The 23,022-nt window shown below is 51.9% G+C and overlaps 2 protein-coding genes across 2 annotated transcripts; one reads left to right on the top strand and one right to left on the bottom strand.

The window, feature by feature from the left end:
• Positions 1-1,585: 1,585 nt before the first annotated feature.
• On the top strand, positions 1,586-14,104 carry POLR2C (RNA polymerase II subunit C). Its single transcript, XM_045989029.1, has 9 exons — positions 1,586-1,822; positions 2,010-2,059; positions 4,356-4,424; positions 5,016-5,068; positions 11,488-11,616; positions 12,050-12,101; positions 12,322-12,490; positions 12,615-12,689; positions 13,147-14,104. The coding sequence occupies exons 1-9, from the start codon at positions 1,737-1,739 to the stop codon at positions 13,289-13,291; spliced, it is 828 nt and encodes a 275-aa protein (XP_045844985.1). The 5' UTR covers positions 1,586-1,736; the 3' UTR covers positions 13,292-14,104.
• On the bottom strand, positions 14,059-22,705 carry DOK4 (docking protein 4). Its single transcript, XM_045989023.1, has 9 exons — positions 22,597-22,705; positions 21,781-22,032; positions 17,603-17,710; positions 17,326-17,440; positions 16,921-17,040; positions 16,635-16,824; positions 15,795-15,933; positions 15,563-15,686; positions 14,059-15,459 (listed from the first exon to the last, which is right to left on the bottom strand). The coding sequence occupies exons 2-9, from the start codon at positions 21,844-21,846 to the stop codon at positions 15,341-15,343; spliced, it is 981 nt and encodes a 326-aa protein (XP_045844979.1). The 5' UTR covers positions 21,847-22,032; positions 22,597-22,705; the 3' UTR covers positions 14,059-15,340.
• Between the last annotated feature and the right edge of the window lie 317 nt (positions 22,706-23,022).

Here is a 23,022-nt window from a genome sequence, read left to right as displayed (position 1 = left end):
TCATGTTGGCAGTTTCCATGTGGGCCACAGCAGATATCCAGGACCCCAGAGCGAGGACAGCAGTGAGGCTGGAAAGGCTTGAGGCTTGCAGCCAGGAGACCTGAGCTCTGGTCTTCGTGAGGACTACTACTAGGGGGTGGTTATGGCAGCTCTGCCTCTTTGGGCCCAGCTTCTCTTCTAGAAGTGTGGGTGATGGTGGCCTTCCCTGCACTGTTAGCTCCCTTGGCTGCTGTTTCCTCTCACTAATCATTTCGGTGCTCTATTCTTTAGCATTAATGATTTTCTCTCTCCCTACACTGGCTGAGATCCCTTTGCAAGTCTGGTTAACTCTGTTTAGTCTTCTTGAGCTACTATAACAAAATACCATAGATGGGGTGACTTAACAGGAGACATTTGTTTCTCATAGTTCTGGAGGCTGGGAAGTCCAAGATCAAGGTGCCATCCAGTTCCTGGTGAAGTCTTTCTGACATGCCACATTTTCTCTATGTTCTAACAGGGCAGAGAGTGAGCGAGCTCCAGTGTCTCCTCCTTTTCTTATAAGGGCACCCTCCCCACCCTCCTGACTTCCCAGATACTCTGTCTCCAAATACCACATTGGGCGTTAGGCTTCAACATTTAAGAGGAATACAATTTAGTCCAGAGCATCTGTCTTCTGCATTGCTATGTCCGACTTAAGTTGACGGGGTACTGATGGGGGAAGTCACTAGCTAATAGTTGTTTCCAGTCCTTTGGCCTTCTACCCGCCCCTTTTTGTACCTCTTTAATTCTTTGTATCATGACTTCCTGTCAAGTCCCCTACAGTGGCTATTCCAAATTTTATTCCATTCTCTCCTTCATAGCATTCTTGCATTCAGCAGGTAACCTTAATCCTTAATTTCCTGAGATGACACAGGCCGGGAAGCACACGCCCCCTCAGTGCCAGTTCTGTCTGTCTCAGGAAGAGGGTCACCCCCAGCTAAGGCAAGTCTTCATCTCCTCTCTTACTCTCCTGCCCCTTAAATGTAGCTCCTGCTAAGTTCTATTTTAGAGCCTCTTCTCTGTTAGGAGCAGCTGCCCATTCAAACTTTTCTCTACACAGTTTGGGGGGGGGGGGCTTTAGTAATCTCTACTGAGCATCCACTGATGAGGGGCACACTGCCAGGCATGGGAGATGAGCCCCCACCCACCTGCCGCAACCACACAGATGCTGATGATGGACCGAAGGGAAAGGCCTTGTATCTTCCTGCAGTTTCAGGAGGGCGTGAGTCAGACTTTGCTGAAGCATACTTACGTTCTTCCGTAAGTGTGCAGATTTACTTCATTTTCTCAAAGGCGTCCTAATATTTTAGGTTTCCTATATTTAACCCGCTCTCTGTCAATAGACAATTAGTTTTGTTATCTTTGTTACAGAGTGCTGCAGGGAACGCCCCTCACGTATATTTTTGCTTACAACTGCAGCCGTTTTCGTAGTATGAATTCCTAGAATTGTTGTTTAGTCGAGGGCGTGCACAGGTTTTGCCAATTCCCAATACCCCCCTGCCACCCCCCCCCCCCCCCCCCCGGGTTGAACCTGGTGGCTTAAAAAGCAGGTGGAGGTGTAAAACGTGGGGTCTGAAGCGGCGGCCTCCGGGCGGCAGGTGGCGCTGTGAGCGCGTGTCGGCGGAAGCGGCGCGACCCGCGCTGAACCACTTCCGGCGGCGGCGGTGGCCGTGGCGCAGCGCAGCTGAAACCCGGGAGCTGCTGTGTGGTGAGGCACGATGCCGTATGCCAACCAGCCCACCGTGCGGATCACGGAGCTCACAGACGAGAATGTCAAGTTCATCATCGAGAACACGGACCTGGCGTAAGGCCTCTGAGGGAAGAGGCCGGCGGCTGTGGGACGCGCGGGGCTGGAGCCCGGGCCGGGGGGGGGGGGGGGTCGTGTCCTTCCTGAGCTGGGTCCCCGTGGTGGGGCCGCTTGGGAACCGCGCGCGCGGGGCATCGGCGTCCAGGATGCGGCGCCTTCATGCCGCTTGGTTTTCATCCCTCAGGGTAGCCAATTCTATACGAAGGGTCTTCATCGCCGAGGTACCCATCATAGGTAAGTAAAACCGGCCTGTGGTGGCCAGATCCCTTCGCACACCTTGGGGCTCCTGCGCCTAGTGCTTGGTTGGTGGCGGGGGCGGGGAGGGGCTGGGAGGGGCTCTGAGAAGACAGCAGTGTTGTACCCTTGGCTCAGGGACACTAGGGCCCACTCTTACATTGCTGTGGTTTTCTCTGTAACGTTGGGACATTGGTAGTACTTTCAGAGTGGTGGCAAGGGTTAAGTGAGGGAATCTCTACTAAATGCCTTGTGTTTAGTGCCCAGTAAATGCCTTTTACGAGTCCGTTCTTTCATCTGCACTCACGGAACATATAAGTGCCAGGCAGTGTCCTAGGAACTGGGAATGCAGAGCTAAATAGTGCAGGGTTCTTGCCCTCATGGGGCGCACAGTGCAGTTACAGGGCAAAGGCGAATCTACAGATAACAGTACTGCGGGATAGACGTGGATCAGTAAGTAGTTCAGAAGTAGAACCACAGTGCTGTTGCTGTGCCCAGAGGAAGGAGGATCTGCTGTGCTTCCAGCCACCCTGCCCCAGGTGTTTTTCACATTTATAAATATGTTACACTTTCTGAGTGTCCGCTTAGAGTTTGGGTTGGAAAAAGAAGTGTAATTCCTATCTGCTGCACTCCGAAGGAAATAAGCAGGCCAAATGATTGGTGAACCAGAGAACACTAGTTTCCACCGCTACACATGTCCGGTCACTTCTTCACTTAGAGCTTAGAGTGCTGGTCCTCCCCCTCCCTAATCCATGTTTCTGCGCCTCAGTTTCATCCTGAGTAAAATAAGGGAGTTGTTCTTTGTTTTTGTTTTTAAGATTTTATTTATTTGACAGAGAACACAAGCAGAGAGTGCAGCAGGCAGGGAGAGGGAGAAGCAGGCTCCCCGAGGAGCCCTGATGCAGGGCTCAATCCCAGGACCTTGAGATCATGACCTGAGCCGGAGGCAGAGGCTTAACCCACTGAGCCACCCTGGTGCGCCACCGCACACCCCCCCCCCCCTTGATTTTTGGCTCAGGTCATGAACTTAGGGTTGTGAGATCAAGTCTTGCATCAGGCTCTTAGCTCAGCGTGGAATCTCCTTCTGCCCCTCCCACACTCGTTCCATCTCTCTCTCAAAAAAATCGTTAAAAAATATCTGTATATATGACAAATGTCTTTAGTCTGGACAGTTTTGTGAGGGAGGAGCTTGTAGGGAGGGAGTGTTGGTATCTGTATCTTGGAGGTCAAGCAAAGCTTTATAGGAGGCTCAGAGGATTTTACCTGCAAGGGAGAGGGTCAGGCCATGTGAGATTGGGGGAGGGGGTTGGTGGAAGTAAGGAGGCAGAGTCAGAAAGGCTTGGCTCCTGGTCCTTTGGCTTGGGTTGGGGAAGCAGTAAAAAGCATAGGACAAAGCAGATTGGGTGCTACCTGGCTGGTCCTCTTCTGACTTCTTCCTTTCCTAGTGTCCACGCCCTTTTGTGGTTGGCCATTTGATTTATGAATTTGTCTGAATGCAGATGTTTATTTGTGAATGAATGAATTTGTGCTTAAGTCAAGCATGTGTGACAGTACAATTCTTACCTTTTTTTAAGTCATTGCTGTAAGAATTTGGTTTGATACTTAGCGTACTATGCCCATTAAAGGAATTCTCTAAACATTAGTTGGTTGAGTGACAAAGTGTTAAAATTGGGTAATCTGGACATTGCATCATAAAAATGAGATATAGATTGTCTGTCTTTGAGATTTTCCCTGTTCTTGGATTTGGTGTTGACATGAATAGCAGACGTAAATGCTTCTCACAGAGATACTCAGTTCAGAGAAACATGTTCCCACTCACATGGGTATTTTCTTTTTTTTTTTTTTTTTAGATTTTATTTATTTATTTGACAGAGAGAGAGATCATCAGTAGGCAGAGAGGCAGGCAGAGAGAGAGAGAGAAGCAGGCTCCCTGCTGAGCAGAGAGCAGGATGCGGGGCTCGATCCCAGGACGCTGAGATCATGACCTGAGCCGAAGGCAGAGGCTTTAACCCACTGAGCCACCCAGGCGCCCCCACATGGGTATTTTCTAAGTCAGTATTTTGTGTGGGACAGAGGCCTCCCCTGCATTAAATCTGCCTGAGTAGGGAAGGGGGGAGGGTATTGCATGTGGTTCTTGTTAAAATGCAGATCCCTGGTCCCCACTTGAGCTGCAGAATCAGCCTTTGGCAGCCTGGCCCACACTTCTGCGATTTAGTAAGCATCAGATGAACCACTGCTGTAAGTCTTTAAGTGAATTTGGTGGCTAAACTGTATGTCTGTTTTCTTTATTTCTTAGCCATTGACTGGGTTCAGATTGATGCCAATTCCTCAGTCCTTCATGATGAGTTCATTGCTCACAGACTTGGTGAGTACCGGATTTTTGTTTTTTTAATATTTTCTTTTTTTTTTTTTAAAGGTTTTATATATTTATTTGACAGAGAGAGATCACAAGTAGGCGGAGAGGCAGGCAGAGAGTGGGGGGGGGGGAGCAGGCTCCCCACTGAGCAGAGAGCCCGATGCAGGGCTTGATCCCAGGACCCTGAGATCATGACCTGAGCCAAAGGCAGAGGCTTAACCCACTGAGCCACCCAGGCGCCCTATAGTCCTGGGTTTTTTTGTTGTTGTTGTTGTTTTAAATTTATTTATTTGACAGAGATCACAAGTAGGCAGAGAGGCAGACAGGCAGAGAGAGAGGAGGAAGCAGGCTCCCTGCTGAGCAGAGAGCCCAATGTGGGGCTCAATCCCAGGACCCTGGGATCATGACCCGAGCTGAAGGCAGAGGCTTTAACCCACTGGGCCACCCAGGCTCCCCTAGTCCCGGGTTTTGAAAGGTGAAAGGCAGGGGACTGTGCTTGGTATCAGAGGAGGAAGCCTCCTCACTCCCAAGGGGATTTCTAGGTTCTCCTTCTTGCTAGGCCATTTCGACTTCTTTAAAGTGCTTCTTTGTTTCTTCCAGGACTAATCCCCCTCACTAGTGACGACATTGTGGACAAGCTGCAGTACTCCCGGGTATGCTGTGTGATTGGGTGAAGGGCTGCGAGGGGCAGGGGGTGGAGGAGTTGAGTTCTTAGAGGCATTGTCCCGATCTCTTACTTCTAGCTGTTAGAAAGACTGGGGTTGTTTCCCAGACCCGAAGTGGACATGGTCCCCAGGCGGACGTAGATTGGTGGGGCTCCAGGGCATTGGGGAGTCTCTCCAGCCAGCCGCACAAGATGGAGTACACCCCAGAATACCCCTTTATACTGAACGGTGGGGACAACTGCCTTTTCAGACTCTGATATGTTCAGACTCTGCTTTCCAGGGTATGTCTTCCCAGTGACAGGAGCCTGGGAGGCTAAAAGGAGTCAGCAGAGGGTTGGGGGGGCTAGGGAGGCATGAGGGTGAGAACAAAGGGAGTGAGAACTGTTCCCCACAATAAGACCTGAGGGACTGGAAGGCTGGTGTCTGGGCCTCTCCCCATAGATGATGCTCATTAAACATGGCCCCTTCCTCGAGGGTTGTGTTTGTTCTCTGATGAGATGTTAACAGGTGTTGGACTGGGCAGGAACCGGACAGGATCAGGTTCCCTGCTTCCTTTCTCCAGGGCTGTGTTAGGTAACAGCTTGAGACTCTTCCCTCTTGGTGGCTTTGGGTGATCCTGAATCAGCCCATCCTCTAATATTCCCAGGGGCACATCATTTTGTGGTAGCTAATTTGATACCTTATAAATCTGTTTTTTTTAAAGAGACGTTTAAGAACACAGAACTATGGAGCTCATCTGACGAGAACTCTTGCTCCTGTCAAACAACTTTTCATAGTCTAACATTTTGGCACTATTTGCTTCACATCTCCAGATTTCTGTTTGTAAGAAATGAAACATCAGGGGCTCCTGGGTGGCTCAGTTGGTTAAGTGTCTGCCTTCGGCTCAGGTCCTGATCCCTGGGTCCTGGGATTGAGCCCTGCATCAGGCTCCTTGCTCAACGGGGAGCCTGCTTCTCTTTCTTCTCCCTGCTTTCTATCTGTATCATATTTCTCTGTTTTTCTCTCAAATACATAAATCTTTAAAAAATAAGTGGGGCAGGGAGCGCCTGGGTGGCTCAGTCATTAAGCATCTGTCTTTAGCTCAGGTCATGATCCCAGGGTCCCGGAATTGAGGCCCATATTGGGCTCCCTGCTCACTGGGAAGTCTGTTTCATCCTCTCCCAATCTCCTTCCTTCTGTTCCCTCTCTTTCTGTGTCTCCCTCTGTCAATAAATAAAAAATTTTTTAAAAAGAAAGAAATCTCACAGATACTGGTGGGGGTAGTTTTACAACCAGTTGAAGAGCAGTTTGGCAATGTCTCGGGTAAAAATATGGATGCCCCAGGACCTAGCAATTCCGTCCATTACATTTTTTTTCTAGTATTTACTGAACAAAGATGGTATGGATCCCTCTACCCTTTTTTTGGCTTTTTCTCAAAATCTACAGAAAAGTTAAAAACCTTCAATAATAAGCAGCTATTTATTTTTCACCTTTAGTTGCCAATTAATATTTTGCTATATTAGCTTTATTTTTCCTACCCATTTTTTTGCTAAACCATTTGAAAGAAAGTTGCAGATCCCATGACACTTCTCCCCTCACTACTTTAGTACGCTTGTCCTCAGAGTAAGGATATTTTCCCACACATCCACACTGTGATGCCTGGAGTATTAGCAATAATTTGTTATACTTGTGCACAGTTCTTATCCAGATTTTCCTAGTTGTTTCCCAAATGGGCTTTTTGATTTTTGTTTGTGGGTTGGTCATTCATCCAAAATTCATGCATGCATTTGGTGGTTAACCTCTTTAGTCTGTTAATCTCAGATTCCGCCCCTGTTATCGTACATATATTTTGTTGGGGTTGTCTGCCTTTTCGTATTTTTAATTTCCATGACATTTTGATTTTTTCCATTTCATGTTTTTAACAGTTTCGGGGTTTTGTTTTATTAACATATAATGTATTATTTGTTTCAGGAGTACAGCACTCAACATAGAACCTACTCTCCCCAATGTCCATCACCCAGACACCCATCCCTCCCATCCCCCTCCACTCCGGCAACCCTCAGTTTGTTTCCTGAGAGTCTCTTACGGTCTGTCTCCCCCTCTGGTTTCATCTTGTTTCATTTTTTCCTCTCTTTCCTATGATCCTTTGCCTTATTTCTCAAATTCCATGTATCAGTGAGATCATATGATAATTGTCCTTCTGTGATTGATTTATTTCACTTAACATAATATCCTTTAGTTCTATCCACATTGTTAAAAATGACAAGATTTCTTTTTTTTTTTTTGATGGCTGCAGAATATTCCGTTGTGTATGTACATATATATACACCATATCTTTATCCATTCATCTGTCAATGGACATCTGGGTACTTTCTGTAGTTTGGCTATTGTGGACATTGCTGCTATAAACATTGGGGTGCAAGTGCCCGTCCAGATTACTACATTTTTATCTTTGGGGTAAATACCCAGTAGTGCAATTGCTGGGTCATAGGGTAGCACTGTTTTCAACTTTTAGAGGAACCTCAATACTGTTTTCCAGAGTGGCTGCACCAACTTGCATTGCTGCCAACAGTGTACGAGGGTTCCCCTTTCTCCGCATCCTTGCCAACATCTTTCATTTCCTTACTTGTTAATTTTAGCCATTCTGACTGTTGTGAGGTGATATGTCACTGTGGTTTTGATTTGTATTTCCCTGATGCCGAGTGATGTTGAGCACTTTTTCATATGTCTTTTGGCCATTTGGATGTCTTCTTTGCAGAAATGTCCATGTTTTTTGCCCATTTCTTGACTGGATTATTTGTTCTTTGGGTGTTGAATTTGATAAATTCTTCATAGATTTTGGATACTAGCCCTTTATCTGGTATGTCATTTGCAAATGTCTTTTCCCATTTCGGTTGTCTTTTGGTTTTGTTGACTTTTTGTCCACAAAAAAGTGTCCTTTGCTGTGCAAAAGGTTTTTATCTTGATGAAATCCCAGTCGTTCTTTTTTGCCTTCCTTTCCTTGTCTTTGGCGATGTGTCTAGGAAGAAGTTGCTGCGGCTAAGCTCAAAGAAATTGCTGCCTGTGTTCTTCTCAAGGATTTTGAAGAATTTGTATGAGTGTTCTACAGTTTTCTGAGTACAGATTCTTTGCCTCTTTGGTTAGGTTTATTCCTAGGTATCTTAAGGTTTTGGGTGCAATTGTAAGAGGGATCGATGCCCTAATTTCTCTTTCTTCTGTCTCGTTGTTGGTATGTAGAAATACAACTGATTTCTGTGCATGGATTTTATATCCTGACACTTTACTGAATTCCTGTATGAGTCCTAGCAGTTTGGGGGTGGAGTCTTTGGGGTTTTCCACATAAAGTGTCATATCTCTGAAGAGTGAGAGTTTGACTTATTCTTTGCCAATTCGGATGACTTTTCTTTCTTTTTAGTGTCTGAAAGCTGAGGCTAGGACTTCTAGTACTTTGTGTTGAACAGCAGTGGTGATAGTGGACATCCCTGCTATGTTCCTGACCTTAGGGGAAAAGCTCTCAGTTCTTCCCCATTGAGAATGATACTCGCTGTGGATTTTTCATAGATGGCTTTGATGATATTGAGGTATGTACCCTCTATCCCTACACTGTGAAGAGTTTTAATGGAGAAAGGATGCTGTACTTTGTCAAATGCTTTTTCTGCATCTATAGAAAGTACCATGTGGTTTTTGTCCTTTCTTTTATTAATGTATTGTATCACATTGATTTGTGGATGTTGAACCAACCTTGCAGCCCAGGAATAAATCCCACTTGGTTGTGGTCAATAATCCTTTTAACTTACTGTTGGATTCTGTTAGCTACTAGGTTGGTGAGAATTTTTGCATCCGTGTTCATCAGGGGTATTGCTCTGTGATTCTCCTTTTTGGTGGGCTCTTTGGTTTTGGAATCAAGGTAATGCTGGCCTCATAAAATGAGTTTGGATGTTTTCCTTCCATTTCTATTTTTTGGAACAGTTTCAGGAGAATAGAAATTAATTCTTCTTTAAATGTTTGGTAGAATTCCCCTGGGGCGCGGTCTGGCCCTGGGCTCTTGTTTCTTGGGAGATTTTTTTTTCTTTTTTTTTAAAATTATTTATTTATTTATTTATTTTTCAGTGTAACAGTATTCATTGTTTTTGCACACCACCCAGTGCTCCATGCAATACGTGCCCTCCCTATTACCCACCACCTGGTTCCCCCAACCTCCCACCCCTGCCCCTTCAAAACCCTCAGGTTGTTTTTCAGAGCCCATAGTCTCTTATGGTTTCTTGGGAGATTTTTGATGACTGCTTCAATCTCCTTACTGGTTATGGGTCTGATCAGGTTTTCTATTTCTTTCTGGTCCGGTTTTGGTATATATGTCTCCAGGAATGCATCCATTTCTTCCAGATTGTCTAATTTGCTGGCGTATACTTGCTTATAATATATCCTTATAATTATTTGTATTTCTTTGGTATTGGTTGTGATCTCTCCTCCTCTATTCATAATTTATTTTTTTGAGTCTTTTTTCTTTTTGATGAGTCTGGCCAGGGGTTTATCAGTCTTTCTTTCAAAGAACCAGCTGCTAGTTTCGCTGATCTGTTCTATTCTTTTGGTTTCTATTGCATTGATTTCTTGTCTGATCTTTATTATTTCTCTTCTCCTGTTGGGTTTGGGCTTTATTTGCTGTTCATTCTCTAGCTACTTTAGGGGTAGGGTTAGGTTGTGTACTTGAGACCTTTCTTGTTTCTTGAGAAAGGCTTCTATCGCTATATACTTTCTTGTCAGGACTGCCTTTGCTGTGTCCCACAGATTTTGAACAGTTGTGTTTTCATTTTCATTTGTTTCCATGAACTTTTTCAATTCTTAATTTCCTGGTTGACCCATTTATTCTTTAGTAGGATGCTCTTTAGCCTCCATGTATCTGAGTTTTTTTCCAACTTTCCGCTTGTGATGGAGTTCAAGTTTCAAAGCATTGTGGTCTGAAAATAATGCAGGGAATGATCCTAGTCTTTTGGTACTGGTTGAGACGTGATTTGTGACCCAGGATATGATCTGTTCTGGAAAATGTTCCATGTGCACTAGAGAAGAATTTGTATTCTGTTGCTTTTGGATGGAATGTTCTGAATATATGTGAGATCTCTCTGGTACAGTGTGTCATTCAAAGCCCTTATTTCCTTGTTGATCTTTTGCTTCGATGATCTGTCCGGTTCAATGAGGGGGTTGTTAAAGTCTCCTATTGTATAATTGTTGATGGGTTTCTTTGATTTTGTTACTAATTGGCTTATATAATTGGCTGCTCCCATGTTAGGGGCAAAAATATTTACAATTGTTAGATCTTGTTGGATAGACCTTTAAGAATAAGTATGATATAGTGTCCTCCTTCATCTCTTATTACAGTCTTTGGTTTAAAATCTAATTTGTCTAAGGATTGCCACCCCAGCTTTTTCCCAATGTCCATTAGCATGGTAAATGGTTTTCCAGCCCAGCTGAAATGAGTCTTTTGCAGACAGTATATTTATGGGTCTTCCCTTTTTTTTTTAAAATTTTTATACTGAATGTGGAGCTTGAACTTATGACCCCAAAATCGAGAGTCGCATGGTCCATGGATTGAGCCAGCCGGGTACCCCCTCCATTTCATATTTCTGCTAAAGCTCTAGGTTGCCTTCCTGCCTCACCTGTGTATGACGGTAGACTATCCAGGTGTGGCCCCTCGTTCTTCCTCCTCATCTCAAAAACATCAGAAGCAGGTTAAAGTTTCCTGCTGGTGTGAGGGGGAGAACGGTTGGCTTAGTTACGTTCTAGTAACTCTTCTTGCCTGAAGTTACACTGTAGGTGGGCCCTACGAGAGGAATGGGATGTTTCCAGCATCAGTTGCTTAAAGAACTGTGGGTAATTATTGAAACCAGTGATGGTTACATGGTCATAGCCTTTCATACTTGCTCTCTTCTTTTGAATCTGCGAAATTTTCCATAATGGAGAGATTCTTTTAAGAAAAGGTAAGTAGTTTAGAACTTGAAATGTACTTTTTTGTGTTGTGCCCTGGATCATTTTATTTTAAATGCTGGTGACCTGCCCAAGTCAGTCCACTTAGTTCAGGGGAAGGCCTGTGAAGCATGAAAGCATCATTCTCTAAATGCCTTGATTCTCTGTAGAAGAGCACCCCAGGGGCCAGGGTGGGCTGTTAGCACTGTGTCTCCCTGCGGTCGCTTGGCAGCTGGCGGAGGTGGAAGGAGAGTGTGGGCATCAGTGGGTATAGGTTGTCTCTAAACTGGGAGCTGCCTGCATTGAGTAGCCCCTGAGAATGTGTACCAGATGGACACAGCTTACCAGATCCTACAGCCCATGGCCGGCCGTTTTATAGATGGAGAAGGGAAGGAAGCAGGTATGAGAAACGGGGAGCTCAGGATTCCCCATCTCTCCATGGACCCCTTCAGCTTCTTTTCCTCCCTCAGGACTGCACGTGTGAGGAGTTCTGCCCCGAGTGCTCGGTGGAGTTCACCCTCGACGTGCGGTGCAATGAAGACCAAACTCGTCACGTCACGTCTCGAGACCTCATCTCCAACAGCCCCCGGGTCATTCCAGTTAGTGTCTCACCACATCCTCCTTACCCAGCACCTTTGTCCTCCTCCTCTGAGCTCCAAGTGGGCCAAACTCAGGTGGTGTTACAAGATGCGGTTTCCCTTGTGTTACCCTCTGCTTTCCTCTCAGTCAGTTCTGAAAAGTACTAATAATTCTGAATACTAGCTAGTGTGGACAGTAGCACTGTTGGAGTCCTGTATCCCCCAAGGACCCTTTTAAAGGCCATGGTACCTTTTTGACTGAGAAAGTTGTCCCCGTGCCTGGAGATGGGGATCGGAGTCCAGCCCCAGCGCTGATCTGGCCCTAGGAGCCACTTCTCCCCGCCCCATTCCTAGGCCTCCTGGCCTGGTGTGGCAGGTGCTCGAACATTGTTGCTGGAAGGGGTGATTGGGAAGATGAGCCGCTAACCCATGCCTCTGTTTGGGCTCCCTCTAGGTGACCTCTCGGAACCGAGATAATGACCCCAATGACTACGTGGAACAGGATGGTAAGGGGCTGGAGGGCGCGTGCGAATGTCTACTGACCTGTCATTTTGCAGGCCAGTCGGAGACAGGGACCTGACACAGCCTCTCACGGTGCCTGGTCTCCTTGTCAGCTGACCTTGAGCTATTTGTCAGGATTCTGTGGTTTTCCAGTGGCATTCCAGGTCAAAACTCAGGGGACCGTGTGTCTGCTGGCCCTTGGCTGACTTACACCTCTCCCCGCAGACATCCTCATTGTCAAGCTGAGGAAAGGCCAGGAGCTAAGACTTCGAGCCTATGCCAAAAAGGGCTTTGGCAAGGAGCATGCCAAGTGGAACCCTACTGCAGGGGTGGCTTTTGAATATGATCCTGACAATGCCCTGCGGCACACAGTGTACCCCAAGCCCGAGGAATGGTAAGTACTCGTCAGGAGTCAGGGCAGGCCTTTACGGCCTGACATGGCTCCGAGGGAGTGAGGTAGGGGCAGCCTCACAGCAGGCAGCGTCAATAGTTGCCTGCTGACCTGTATTTGATCTCAGGCCGAAGAGTGAGTACTCTGAGCTGGATGAAGATGAGTCCCAGGCTCCCTACGACCCCAATGGCAAGCCAGAGAGGTAAGATCCTCTTCTGGCACCTGAAGGTGAAACATGGAAGAACATAGGGTTTTGGTGCAGGCCCTGAGCTGGGGAGATATCCCGGTGCCCGGGAGCTGAGGCAGGATGGAGAACTGCAGAGCCCGTGCCATGTGTACGTCCCAGGGCAGATTGTCCTCCCCTCATCATTGGGGGACGGAGGAGCCCTCCAGTTAGCCACTCTGACTCTGCTGCTACTCAGTCCCCAGAGAAGGGACCAGCCCAGAGCGAGAAAGGGACCAGTCTTCTGATAGTGAACAGCAAGCTTTTTGAGGTGGCTTGGCCTTCCTGAAGTCCTCTAGTGTGCAGTAGGACTGCTGTTCACATTCTAGGCTGAAATGGAGTCAGGACCCAGAAGGGAGAGAGCATGATCCAGGGCTGAAGCTTGGGCTAGCCGGCCTGCCTCATGGAGGGCTCTTAACCCGACTCTTCCTCTTAGGTTTTACTACAATGTGGAGTCCTGTGGCTCTCTGCGTCCTGAAACTATTGTCCTCTCAGCCCTCTCTGGATTGAAGAAAAAGCTGAGTGACTTACAGACCCAGTTAAGCCACGAGATCCAGAGTGATGTTCTGACCATAAACTAGCAGCAGCTCACCTGTTCCAGCAATAGGGGTTCTAGACCACCAGCTGGCTCTCCAGAGATACCTGTAGCCTCTGGGGTGGACAGCTGTTGCTCAGGCTTCTTGGCAAGCCATCAGTACCCGTAGGAAAGTAGCCAAAGGGGGAGGGGTCCCCTCACAGCTTTGCTCCGTTGCGGACAGATGGCCCCCGGGTGCCACTGGTATCTGAGGCCGGACAGGTTTTTACTAGACATTAGCATCCTGGCCCTGCCCCCTGATTGCCAGCAGCACCCCCAGACCATCCCTTCAGCTGGTTTCCTGCCATACCTGGGTGGGGTGAGAACTGCAGGGTAAGACTCACCTCTTGTGGTCATTTCAGGTCTTCAGCCCCTTTCTAAAAGTTCTCACCATTGTACCTTGGGCTTCTGGCATCAGGACTGAGTGCTGTAGCTATCAGTCCAGCTCCTGGCCCAAGCCAGCCTACAGGCATTTCACTCAAACCCTCGAGTGGCCCAGACTTGAGAACCCTTAGTAAGTGGTATTAAGACTGAGGCTGCCCCCTTCCCCAGACAAACCCTGTATTTCTGCATTCACTGCCAGGGGCCTGATTATTTAAGTTCACAGGCTGGGGAGCAAGGACCTTAAGGGAGGTCTGGCCTTGACCCCTTAGCCCTAGAGGTAGAATCACCCCCAAAGCAATTAATTAGGCCATCTAGAAGGAGAAGCCAGGAGAAAACTGGAGACCTGCTACAGAAAGGAAGGGATATTTATTAACAGGAGTTGTCTTTTTAAAAGTTTTTATTTTTGGCAATAAAGAGCACAACATAATCTCCTTCATGCGTCATCGTGCCACTAACTTGAGCCAGCCTGGCCCTGCCTCCCTCTCCCAGGCCTTGGGGTGGTCATTCCCTGGGTCAGGTTTGGAGCCGAGCTGGCTGTGGCCCCCTCCCCAGATCCAGGGCTCTCTGGGAGGGGCCTCTGGCTGGATCGTCCTGCCACAACTTGAATAGTGGTTATTTACAACAGGGTCTGTTCCACAAATCAGAACCCTAAAGTATTAAAAAACAAAACAAAAACCCACACACGCAACCAAAGGTTTGATGGGAATATAAAGATAGCCCTTCTGCAAGGTAGTCAATAAATACCAGCACTAGAAAATCAATTGCTTTAATTGCATTTCAGCAGGGAGCCTCAGCACCATGTGGGGAAGAGGAAGTGGGAAGGGCTCCATTTCTGAGTGCTTTAGGCTGACCAGAGGGTGGCCAAACTGGGCCCTCTGCCGGGCCCTCACCTGCCCTCGGTCAGTGAGAGGGGACAGCAGGGGTGTTCCCCACAGCAGTCCTGCCTTCCCTGGCCAGCCCTCAGGCAGGGAAGAGCTTGGGACTGGCCACCCTCCGCCTGGCTGAGGGAACCAGCACCCCTGGCCCTGGGGTATCTTCTGAGCCTACTAAGCAGGAAGGAGCCTTGGCAAAAACCATATTTTTAAACCAGATTTTCACCTGAGGTATCAACCAGATGTCATCTCTGTTTAAAACTCCCAAGTGCAAGGCTGCCGAGTGGCACCATAGAAGCTCTGATCCTTCCTCTGCTGCTCCAGGCCCAGAGGAAGGGAGAAGCCACCTGCCGTTGTAGCCGCTGGGCTGCCTGGGGAGAGCTGGCTGCCACCCCAGGCCCCGGCAGTGGGGGGTGGGGGTGGGGGGGCTGTCCCACAGAGGACAGGAACAGCTGCCCTCATGTTCAAAAACAGCCTGACCGGGACCTGGTCATGGGATTAAAAAATGTGTAGGTGGGGCGGGGGGGGAATCTCATTAATATAGAATATGTCATAAGCCATATATATTAAAATCATTAACAGTATATAGTCCCATAGTAGCTCCAGCCCCTCGCACATGCTCTGCTGGTGTGGCCAGCCCTGTGCCTTGGTCCAGCCTCACCCCTGCGGAGAGGGAAAGGACAGCTTGCTCCGTTTCTCCAGGCTCTTAGCCAGCAGCCCCCCAAGGCTGTCCACAGTAGGCTGTGGGCAGCTCCGCCACAGGGCCCCACAGCAGTCCTTGCTGTGCACCAGCCCTGCTGTCACTGGGCTGGGGTCTTGGCCTCGCTGCTGTCCCCCTGGCTGAGCTTTGGCTTTAGCAGGATGAATCGGTTGAGGAGGTCTGTTTCTGAGCTGGCCTGGGCTGCCCCATACCCCTCACCTGTGGACACAGAGGCGGGCTCAGGCCTTGGGTGCAGGTCAGCGGGCCCCCGTCTTCTGCAGATCCTGGTAGCCAGGGAGCAGGGGACCCCACAGGGACTCACCGGCATAACTAGAGGCCTCGGCAATATTCTGGGAGCCTGTGATGTGGTGCCAGTAAGCGCTGCGGGGCAGCATGGTGGTGGGCGTACAGGGGTACGAGTAGTGTTCCGTGCCCTTGTTCAGGAGCTGTGGGGTGGAGAAGGGCAGGTCCCTCCCATTAGCTCTGGTGCCCTCCTAGATGCCCACCCTCCAGCCTCACTGGCACCCCAGACTGGCTGACACCCAGAGCCTCACCCGCACGTTCTTCTCCATCTCTAGCAAGACACGCTTGTGTTGCTCAGCAATGGCCAGGGTGGCACTGTGGACCCGCTGGTAGATCTGTTCCCCTTCCTGGGTCTGAAAGGTGTACAGACCTTCCCCAGCATCGCACATCCTAGGCACACAAGAGGCACAGAGGGTGAGGTGTTGGGGACTGGATTACACACGTGTTTGGCCGGGCGCTCCGGCACCACCGGCTGGCTGCATCCTGTGTCCTCTGGGGAGCAGGTAGGGCTGTCCACATAGCCCCAGTCTGCCTGGTCGTTTCTGGGTCCCAGAGGAGCTCAGTGCTTTGTAAGACTCAGCCCACTCAGCCTTCTCTCTCACCCTTCTGGTCTGCGCACCGGCACGGTTTCCTCTATTCCGAGTTTTCTCAAACCATTTTGCAGATGAGAAAACAGGCACACAAGGTCAGTAACCGAAGCCGGGTTATACAGAGGATCACGCACAATGTAAGTCTGGGCCCGCTGGCTCCAGAGTTCAAGCTCTAGGTTACCCAAGCCTCACCATCATTCTATGAGAGTGGGTACTTTTATGATCCTCTGTTTGACAGTGAAGAAACGAAGCCTTGGTCCACACAGACCTCTAAGCACCAGCACCAGCTCTGACTTGAGCACAAGCAGTTTGACTTTTGGTAAACAGCTACACTTGACCTGGCTTGTGAGCTTCAATATCTTCAGCTGTAAAATGGGGATCTTAGGTTCCCTTCTGGTTTTCTACGCTGATAAAGAACTAAAGCTCCCAGCACCATGTGTGACAGAGTGAATGGCAGCCAACAACATGACCACAGTGGGTCAGGAGGTGAGAGGGTCCTACCGGCCAGCCTCGAAGGTAAAGCGTGTGGCATCCCGGCCATAGCGACGCAGTGAGCAGAGGGGCCACGAGACGAGCTTCACGCGGGGGTTGTGTATGTCCCAGAGGTAGATGTTCTCGTGGGTGATCTGCAGCTTGCACTCGCCATACACATCCAGGTTGGGGCAGGGCAAGAGGAAGACGTTGAAGCGGTCTAGAGAGAGAAGAGGAGCAGGCCTGGAACCTCCCCAGGGGAGGACACTCCTCCCTCCCCCTCTCCTCCCGGCCACCTGCCAGCACCAGGCCTCACCTGTCTGCTCGCACTGCACTCCTGGGGCCAGGAGGTCTGGCTCTCCCAGACTGATGTCGTTGAGTCGTGAACCCAGACACTCCACGGACAGCGTCTTGTACCATTCCTCTGCCTCCAGCTCTAGAGAAAGTGGTACCTCGTGCCAGCCCAGGGTCCCCCCAGCAGCCCACCCTATCTGCCTCAGCCTGAAGTACCCCGCTGTACAGGGCAGGGAGGACAAGGCCAGTGGATTCGGCCTGCCTGTTTCACCTTGTCCTGGGGACCTGCTTCCTCCCCTACTTTCACCCCCACACATCATACCAAGCCGGGGCTGGTCCTGCTCTGCCTCCTCCCGGCTGGACCGCTGGGCCATGACTGGCCTGGGGCAGGCTGGATAGATGGAAGCCTGCAGCCCCAGCTACTCACCTGAGTCGCAGGTGAAGGTACGCGCCGAGTCGTCAGTGAATATGATGGCCACCGCCTGTCTCTTGGTCTCCTTGGGGAGCCTTGTGACACACTTGACGTTGCTGATCTCGGTCACCTGGGACAGCATCCACAAGGGACTAAGCCAGGCTGGAGCGCCTCCCACTACATCCCCCGCCCTGCAAGTTATGCCACCCCCAGGAGGGTGCTTGCAGACCTCAGGACTCTGCAAATCATCACTGCTTACAGCCTGGGCCAGCTAGGGCCCAAGACTCCTAACCTTGGGGCAGCCTCGGAGGCACACAGACTTCTCATCGGGATACTTCTCCAGCCGCTGGGGCCCCTTGCTGGAGGATTTCCGGAACACCAGCCAGCACCTCCGGTAGATCTGCGAGGCGGGATGGCAGGGGGATCAGGGCTCCTGGGACCGCTCCCACCCAACATGACCCTGAAATTACCCCTGCCTACCACAGGGGGCAGTGCTACACAGCCTTCCCCAGAGACCCACCCAGGAGAAAACTTGGGGAAGACCCACCCAGGAGAAAACTTGGGGAAGGCGAACACCATCGGCAGTGACGCCCCCTCCCCAAATTGAGAAAACAGGGGTTTGTTTCTTCGCTGGCTCTGGAAGGCTGTTCCCAAAGGGTGCACTGAATCACCATGTACTGTGCATTCAGCTCTAAGTTTAATAGAAACAGCCAACCAGGGGCGCCTGGGTGGCTCAGTGGTTAAGCCGCTGCCTTCGGCTCAGGTCATGATCTCAGGGTCCTGGGATCCAGCCCCGCGTCGGGCTCTCTGTTCAGCAGGGAGCCTGCTTCCTTCCCCTCTCTCTGCCTGCCTCTCTGCCTACTTGTGATCTCTCTCTCTGTCAAATAAATAAATAAATAAATCTTTAAAAAAAAAAATTCTCATATAAAAAGAAACAGCCAACCAACACATACTGAATGCTTCCTATTTGTACTTCTTAGCACTCCTCACGGTTAACCTCAGGTCCCTCTTGAGGTTGGTTTATCATCTGCCCTTCACAGAAGGGGCAACTGAGACACCAAAAGGTTAAGTCCCAGCTGATACAATGGTGGGACCAGTATCTTAAAAAGGCTCTCTAGGGGGCGCCTGGGTGGCTCAGTGGATTAAGCCGCTGCCTTCGGCTCAGGTCATGATCTCGGGAGCCCCGCATTGGGCTCTCTGCTCTGCAGGGAGCCTGCTTCCTCCTCCTCTCTCTCTGCCTGCCTCTCTGCCTACTTACGATCTTGATCTCTCTCTCTCTCTCTAAAAAAAAAAAAAAAAAGAATCACTTGGGGAGTGGGGTAGGGAGAGGAGCTTAATAAAATGTAGTATTTAGGGCTTCAATGTATAGAATTTCTAAAAAAAAAAAAAAAGAAAAAGGCTCTCTAGGCCCAGAGCTGATACTGGAGCCCACAAAATAAACATTCTGTCCAGGGCTTGGCTGTGCCAGCCACAACAGAGGAGTGTCCTAGGGGCAGGGATAGACCCTTGCTGGGGCTTATGGCCTGCACATCGCCCCAGCCCTTGTTCTCGGAGCCAGAGGAGGGCTCGGGATGGGCATCATACCTTCCCCTTGAATCTCTGGCTGCCCCTTCTTCGTTACGACGCCCTGGAGTGTGGGGGGCCAAGGATTCGTTCCCTGTTCCAGCTGGGACACCAGAGGCTCTCAGAGGTAAAGGGGCAGAGCCAAGAACCTGGAGTTACCCCAGAGCACAGTTCCTCTCCAGGCAAGTTTCCCTCCTGTCCAACCACTGCCAATAACCCTGTGCCTAAAGCCACCTACATTTCCTGTAGCTTTACACACTCCTCCAGCCACATAAGGAGCCAGGGTGCAGGGAGCTGACCACACTCCAGGGCTATGGGGCAAACTGCTTGTCAAACCCCATGAGGGTTGGCCTAGCCACCCACCCAGGCTGCTGGCTCTTCCTTCCCAGCCCCCTCCTCCATCCCAGGCGCTCTTCCAGCCCAGAGTCTGGCTGGGATGCACCCACTCCGCCAGCAAGCTCTCCAGAAGCCTGGCAGAGCCCTCTAGCAAGGAATCTCTGGTTCACTCTACCACTGGCAAACTGTAGGGAGCCTGAAGGCTGCCAGAGCAGAGTGGAGGAAGCAAGGGGGCCACAGCCCCAAGCCCACAGCCCCTCCACGCTCTGCTCTGCCATGCGGACACCAGGTCCTGGGCAGCCAGGGGGCCTAGGCAGCCCCCATGCCAAGAAGCCACTCAGAACCAGGCCATTAATGGCTCCTATCTGGGACTATAGGAGGCATCTCTGTCCCCGTACCCATGGCCCTGGCTCCAGCCCTGTCCTGTCCACCCAAACCGCAGCAGCCTCAGCTCTCTGTTGGGAAGCTCCTTTAGGACAGAGGCTGTATCCTAGTCTCAGAATCTTCCCCCCCATCCTGGCAACCTTGCTAGCACAGCTCTGCTGAACAAGTGAGTGACCATACGAGGAGCTCATGAATGAATGGATGGAGGAGTGAATGAACGCAGCCCACCCAGATATGCCAGCTTGGGCTCCGTGCAGCCTGCAGTGTTGGGGCAGAAGGCCCAGGGGCCTGAGCACCCTGGTTGCTTGGTTACACACAAACACACACACACACACACACATGCACAGCCCCAGGGAGCCACTGTGCTCAAGAGCCCTCCTTCCCCACTTCTCCTGGTCTTTGATCAGCACTTCAGAACCAGAAACACTCCGCCACAGCTCTGCAGGCCCTGGCAGGAAGAAGGGTCTGCTCGCCGGCTCTTTCCACCCCTCCCAGCTCACCTTTGGGAGCTGAGACAAGGGCTGCCCTGGGACAAGAATGGCTAGGGGGCTGAGCCCCTCACATCAGGCCTGCAGGGGGAAGCTGAATCCCCCCAGGCAGAGGGAGACCCAAACTCGGCCTTGCCAGCCACACCCTGGCTCCCAGCCTCTCCTCTGGCTGTGCCCACCTGTAGGCCACTTGGTTCCCAGGTCTCTTCCTGGAACAGGTCTGATACTGAGCCCAAGTGGCTGCCTCAAGGGGCTTCCCTTTCTGGTAAGCTCTGCCTATACAGGGCCTTGGCCCCAGTGGCCCTTGGGTCCACAGGAAGGAGGAGCCATCCTAGAAGCTGGGCCCCTACACCCTCGGCCCCCCACCTCAGCTTTCAGCTTCTCTCCTTGTTCTGTGCTCCAAGTGGGCTCCATCCCTCCCTCAGCACAACAGCAAGGTGGGTGATGCCCATCAGGGCCCCGTCTCCCCCTGGAACCCAGGCTGGGATACAAATTCAAATCCAGCTAAACCTCCTGACAGGCCCCCAGCTCAGCCACTGCACTCGGCCAGGACAGAACACACCCCATAGCCACCCCCTCCCTAGGGCCACAGAAGGGGAGGACCGGCAAGAACCATCCCTCTACAAGGCTAGTCCTGTTCCTTCTGGGATCCAGGCAGGGAAGCCCTATCAGAGCCCTATTCCTCCCCCACCCCACTCAGGCCGAGCCAGGAAGCCTTGAGCAGTCCGATCCCACCCCACCCCCATCGGGGCAATGGGGGAGGGGAGGAAGAAAGAGACAGGAGGCCGGGAAGAAACACAGACTTGGGTCACTGCTTTCAAGAGGTTGCCTTCCTACTGGGGAGGGTGCGACTACCAGGACCCCTCATTGGAGGTGGGGGAGGGTCAGCAGGGGAATAGAGGCAGCTCTAGGACAACCTCACCAATTTCATTATGTTGGTCCCAGGAGGCCCTCCTCAGGCCCTCTGGGGAGGAGGGGGAGGCCATCCTCGCTGGGATCACGGTAAGGTGTGTCTGAGGCCTCATCCCCACAGACCCTCTGAGCCCCCAGCTCCAGGCCAAGCAACCCGAGAGCGAGCAAGGAGTCACCGCCAACAACTCGGAGAAAAGCAGCCTGTCCCAGAGCCACAGGCCATCCTGCCCTCAGTTCCCATTCATATACCACATAAATACCAGCTTCCGAACCTCTGCGCCCTCCCACCCCTGCCCTGCCCCACCGCCGACTACTCTCCGCTCCAAACACTTCTTTTTAACAGTGAAAGCAATAACTAAGATAAATGCACAAGGGCCCGCACACAGAAAGCCCGGGGCAGCTGGGGGAGACGAGGGACTTAAAAGAAAAGAGGCCAGGAGAAGGGAGGGGAGAGACGGGGAAGCGAGGCGGCGGCGCCCCGCGGGCGGCCAGGGGAAGTACGAGGTGGGTCTCGGGCACCGCAGCGCCCGCCGCTCCCGCCGCCGCCGGCCGAGCCGCAACTTCAACAATGGCTGGGGAGCCGCCTGCCCGTCGGCGGCCACCGCTGACCCGGCTGCTGGGACGCCGGCCAGGCGGGCTGGGGCGGGGGCGCGGGCGGCACATGCGGGGCGGCCGCCGGCCCGAAGCCTCGAGACCACAAGTGCGCGACGCCGGCCCCGCAGGCACCCCCGCCCCCCCCACCCCGCCCCCCGGACTCCGGCCAGGCCCCCCCAGCCCCGCGGCTCACCCCCAGCTTCCTGCTCTTCATCTTCACGTAGCCTTGCTTGACGATGTCGTTGAAATTGGTCGCCATGGCTGCCCCCCCTCCCAACCTGGGGCTCCGGGGCGCCGGGCGGGCGCGGGGAGGGCTGCCCAGGTGGCCGGGGGTTCCGGCTCCTCCGATCACCTGTTCCCGACGCTCCGTGGGGGGAGCCGCGCCGGCCGCTCCTCACCTCGCCCGCCTCAGCATTGTTCTAGCAGCTCCTCTGCCCGGCGCCTGCTGGAAATGAAAATGACAGGGAGATTAGACAGTGACATCTTTCTCTTTCCCTGGCTGTCTCGCTCTTTTTTCCTTCCTCTTCCCACACTCCTCCCTCCCTCCCTCCACCCGCCCTCCTTCCTTCCCTTCCCTCCCCACCCCAGGACGGCAGAACCATTCAGGAAAACCGAGGTGGAAGCTAGCAGCGAGGAAAATGGTCCAGCCCAGTCCCCTCCCTCACGGCTGGGACTGGCTGTTAACCCCTTCCTGGGAGGACTGGCGCTGGCTCCCGCTGTGGAGCTGGGGACAGAGGGAGGTGGCCTGGGAGCTGCAGTCCCGTCCCATCTCCCGTTACAACTCTGGAGTGGACTTTGGGTGAGGGGCCCAGGGCCTCGCCCCCTCCTATGCTCAGGAACCTCACAGGAGAGCCTTCCAAGAGAGGGGAGGCAGGGGTTCCCAGGAGATGGCACAGAGTCTGGAATCCGAGTGAACCCACACTCCCTGGGGTTCCTTCAGGACAATTTGCTTGGTCAGGCTTGGCAGACCCCCCTCCCCGCAGTCCCTCTGCCCCATCCCACTCTATACCTGGTTCTCTCCAGCCCCTGGCAGGCTGCGAATCAAGCCCACTCAGGCTCTCCTCCCGGCCCCTGGAACTCTTCAGCAGCTCCACTGGGCGCTGCTTCCTGGGTGGGAGGGCAGAGTCCGGCGGGGCGGGCCACCAGATAAGCCTGAGGAATGTGCGGGCCGGCTGGAGGTGGCCACTGTGGAGGCAGTCACCTCGGCCCGGCCCTGTGCTAGGAAAACCGGCTGGTCTGCGCAGGGCACAGGGAATGCAGCGCCCCTTGTTCTGGGCATGGGTAGGGGTTAATTACAGAGAGAACCGGCAGTCATCTGGCTCTGGGGACTGCCTCTGGGGCTGAGGACACAGCCAGAGAGCCAGGAGGAGCACCAAGGGGAAGTCAATACGGAGGGTGGGGGGGCGGGGAATGGGGATGCCAGCAGGGCCGCTCA

The sequence above is a fragment of the Meles meles genome, chromosome 19 (assembly GCF_922984935.1).
Source record: "Meles meles chromosome 19, mMelMel3.1 paternal haplotype, whole genome shotgun sequence".
Taxonomy (NCBI): domain Eukaryota; kingdom Metazoa; phylum Chordata; class Mammalia; order Carnivora; family Mustelidae; genus Meles; species Meles meles.
The sequence above is the reverse complement of the archived record's forward strand: the minus strand, read 5'-3'. Positions and strand labels throughout refer to the sequence as shown.

Excerpts from the sequence above, each read along its gene's own strand:
- POLR2C (XM_045989029.1), top strand. The coding sequence starts at position 1,737 with ATGCCGTATGCCAACCAGCCCACCGTGCGGATCACGGAGCTCACAGAC. Across the intron at positions 5,069-11,487 it reads ACAAGCTGCAGTACTCCCGG|GACTGCACGTGTGAGGAGTT; the intron begins GTATGCTGTGTG and ends TTCCTCCCTCAG. Across the intron at positions 12,690-13,146 it reads CCCAATGGCAAGCCAGAGAG|GTTTTACTACAATGTGGAGT; the intron begins GTAAGATCCTCT and ends TCTTCCTCTTAG.
- DOK4 (XM_045989023.1), bottom strand. The coding sequence starts at position 21,846 with ATGGCGACCAATTTCAACGACATCGTCAAGCAAGGCTACGTGAAGATG. Across the intron at positions 17,041-17,325 it reads TACCTTCACCTGCGACTCAG|AGCTGGAGGCAGAGGAATGG; the intron begins GTGAGTAGCTGG and ends CACTTTCTCTAG. Across the intron at positions 16,825-16,920 it reads AGTGCAGTGCGAGCAGACAG|ACCGCTTCAACGTCTTCCTC; the intron begins GTGAGGCCTGGT and ends TTCTCTCTCTAG.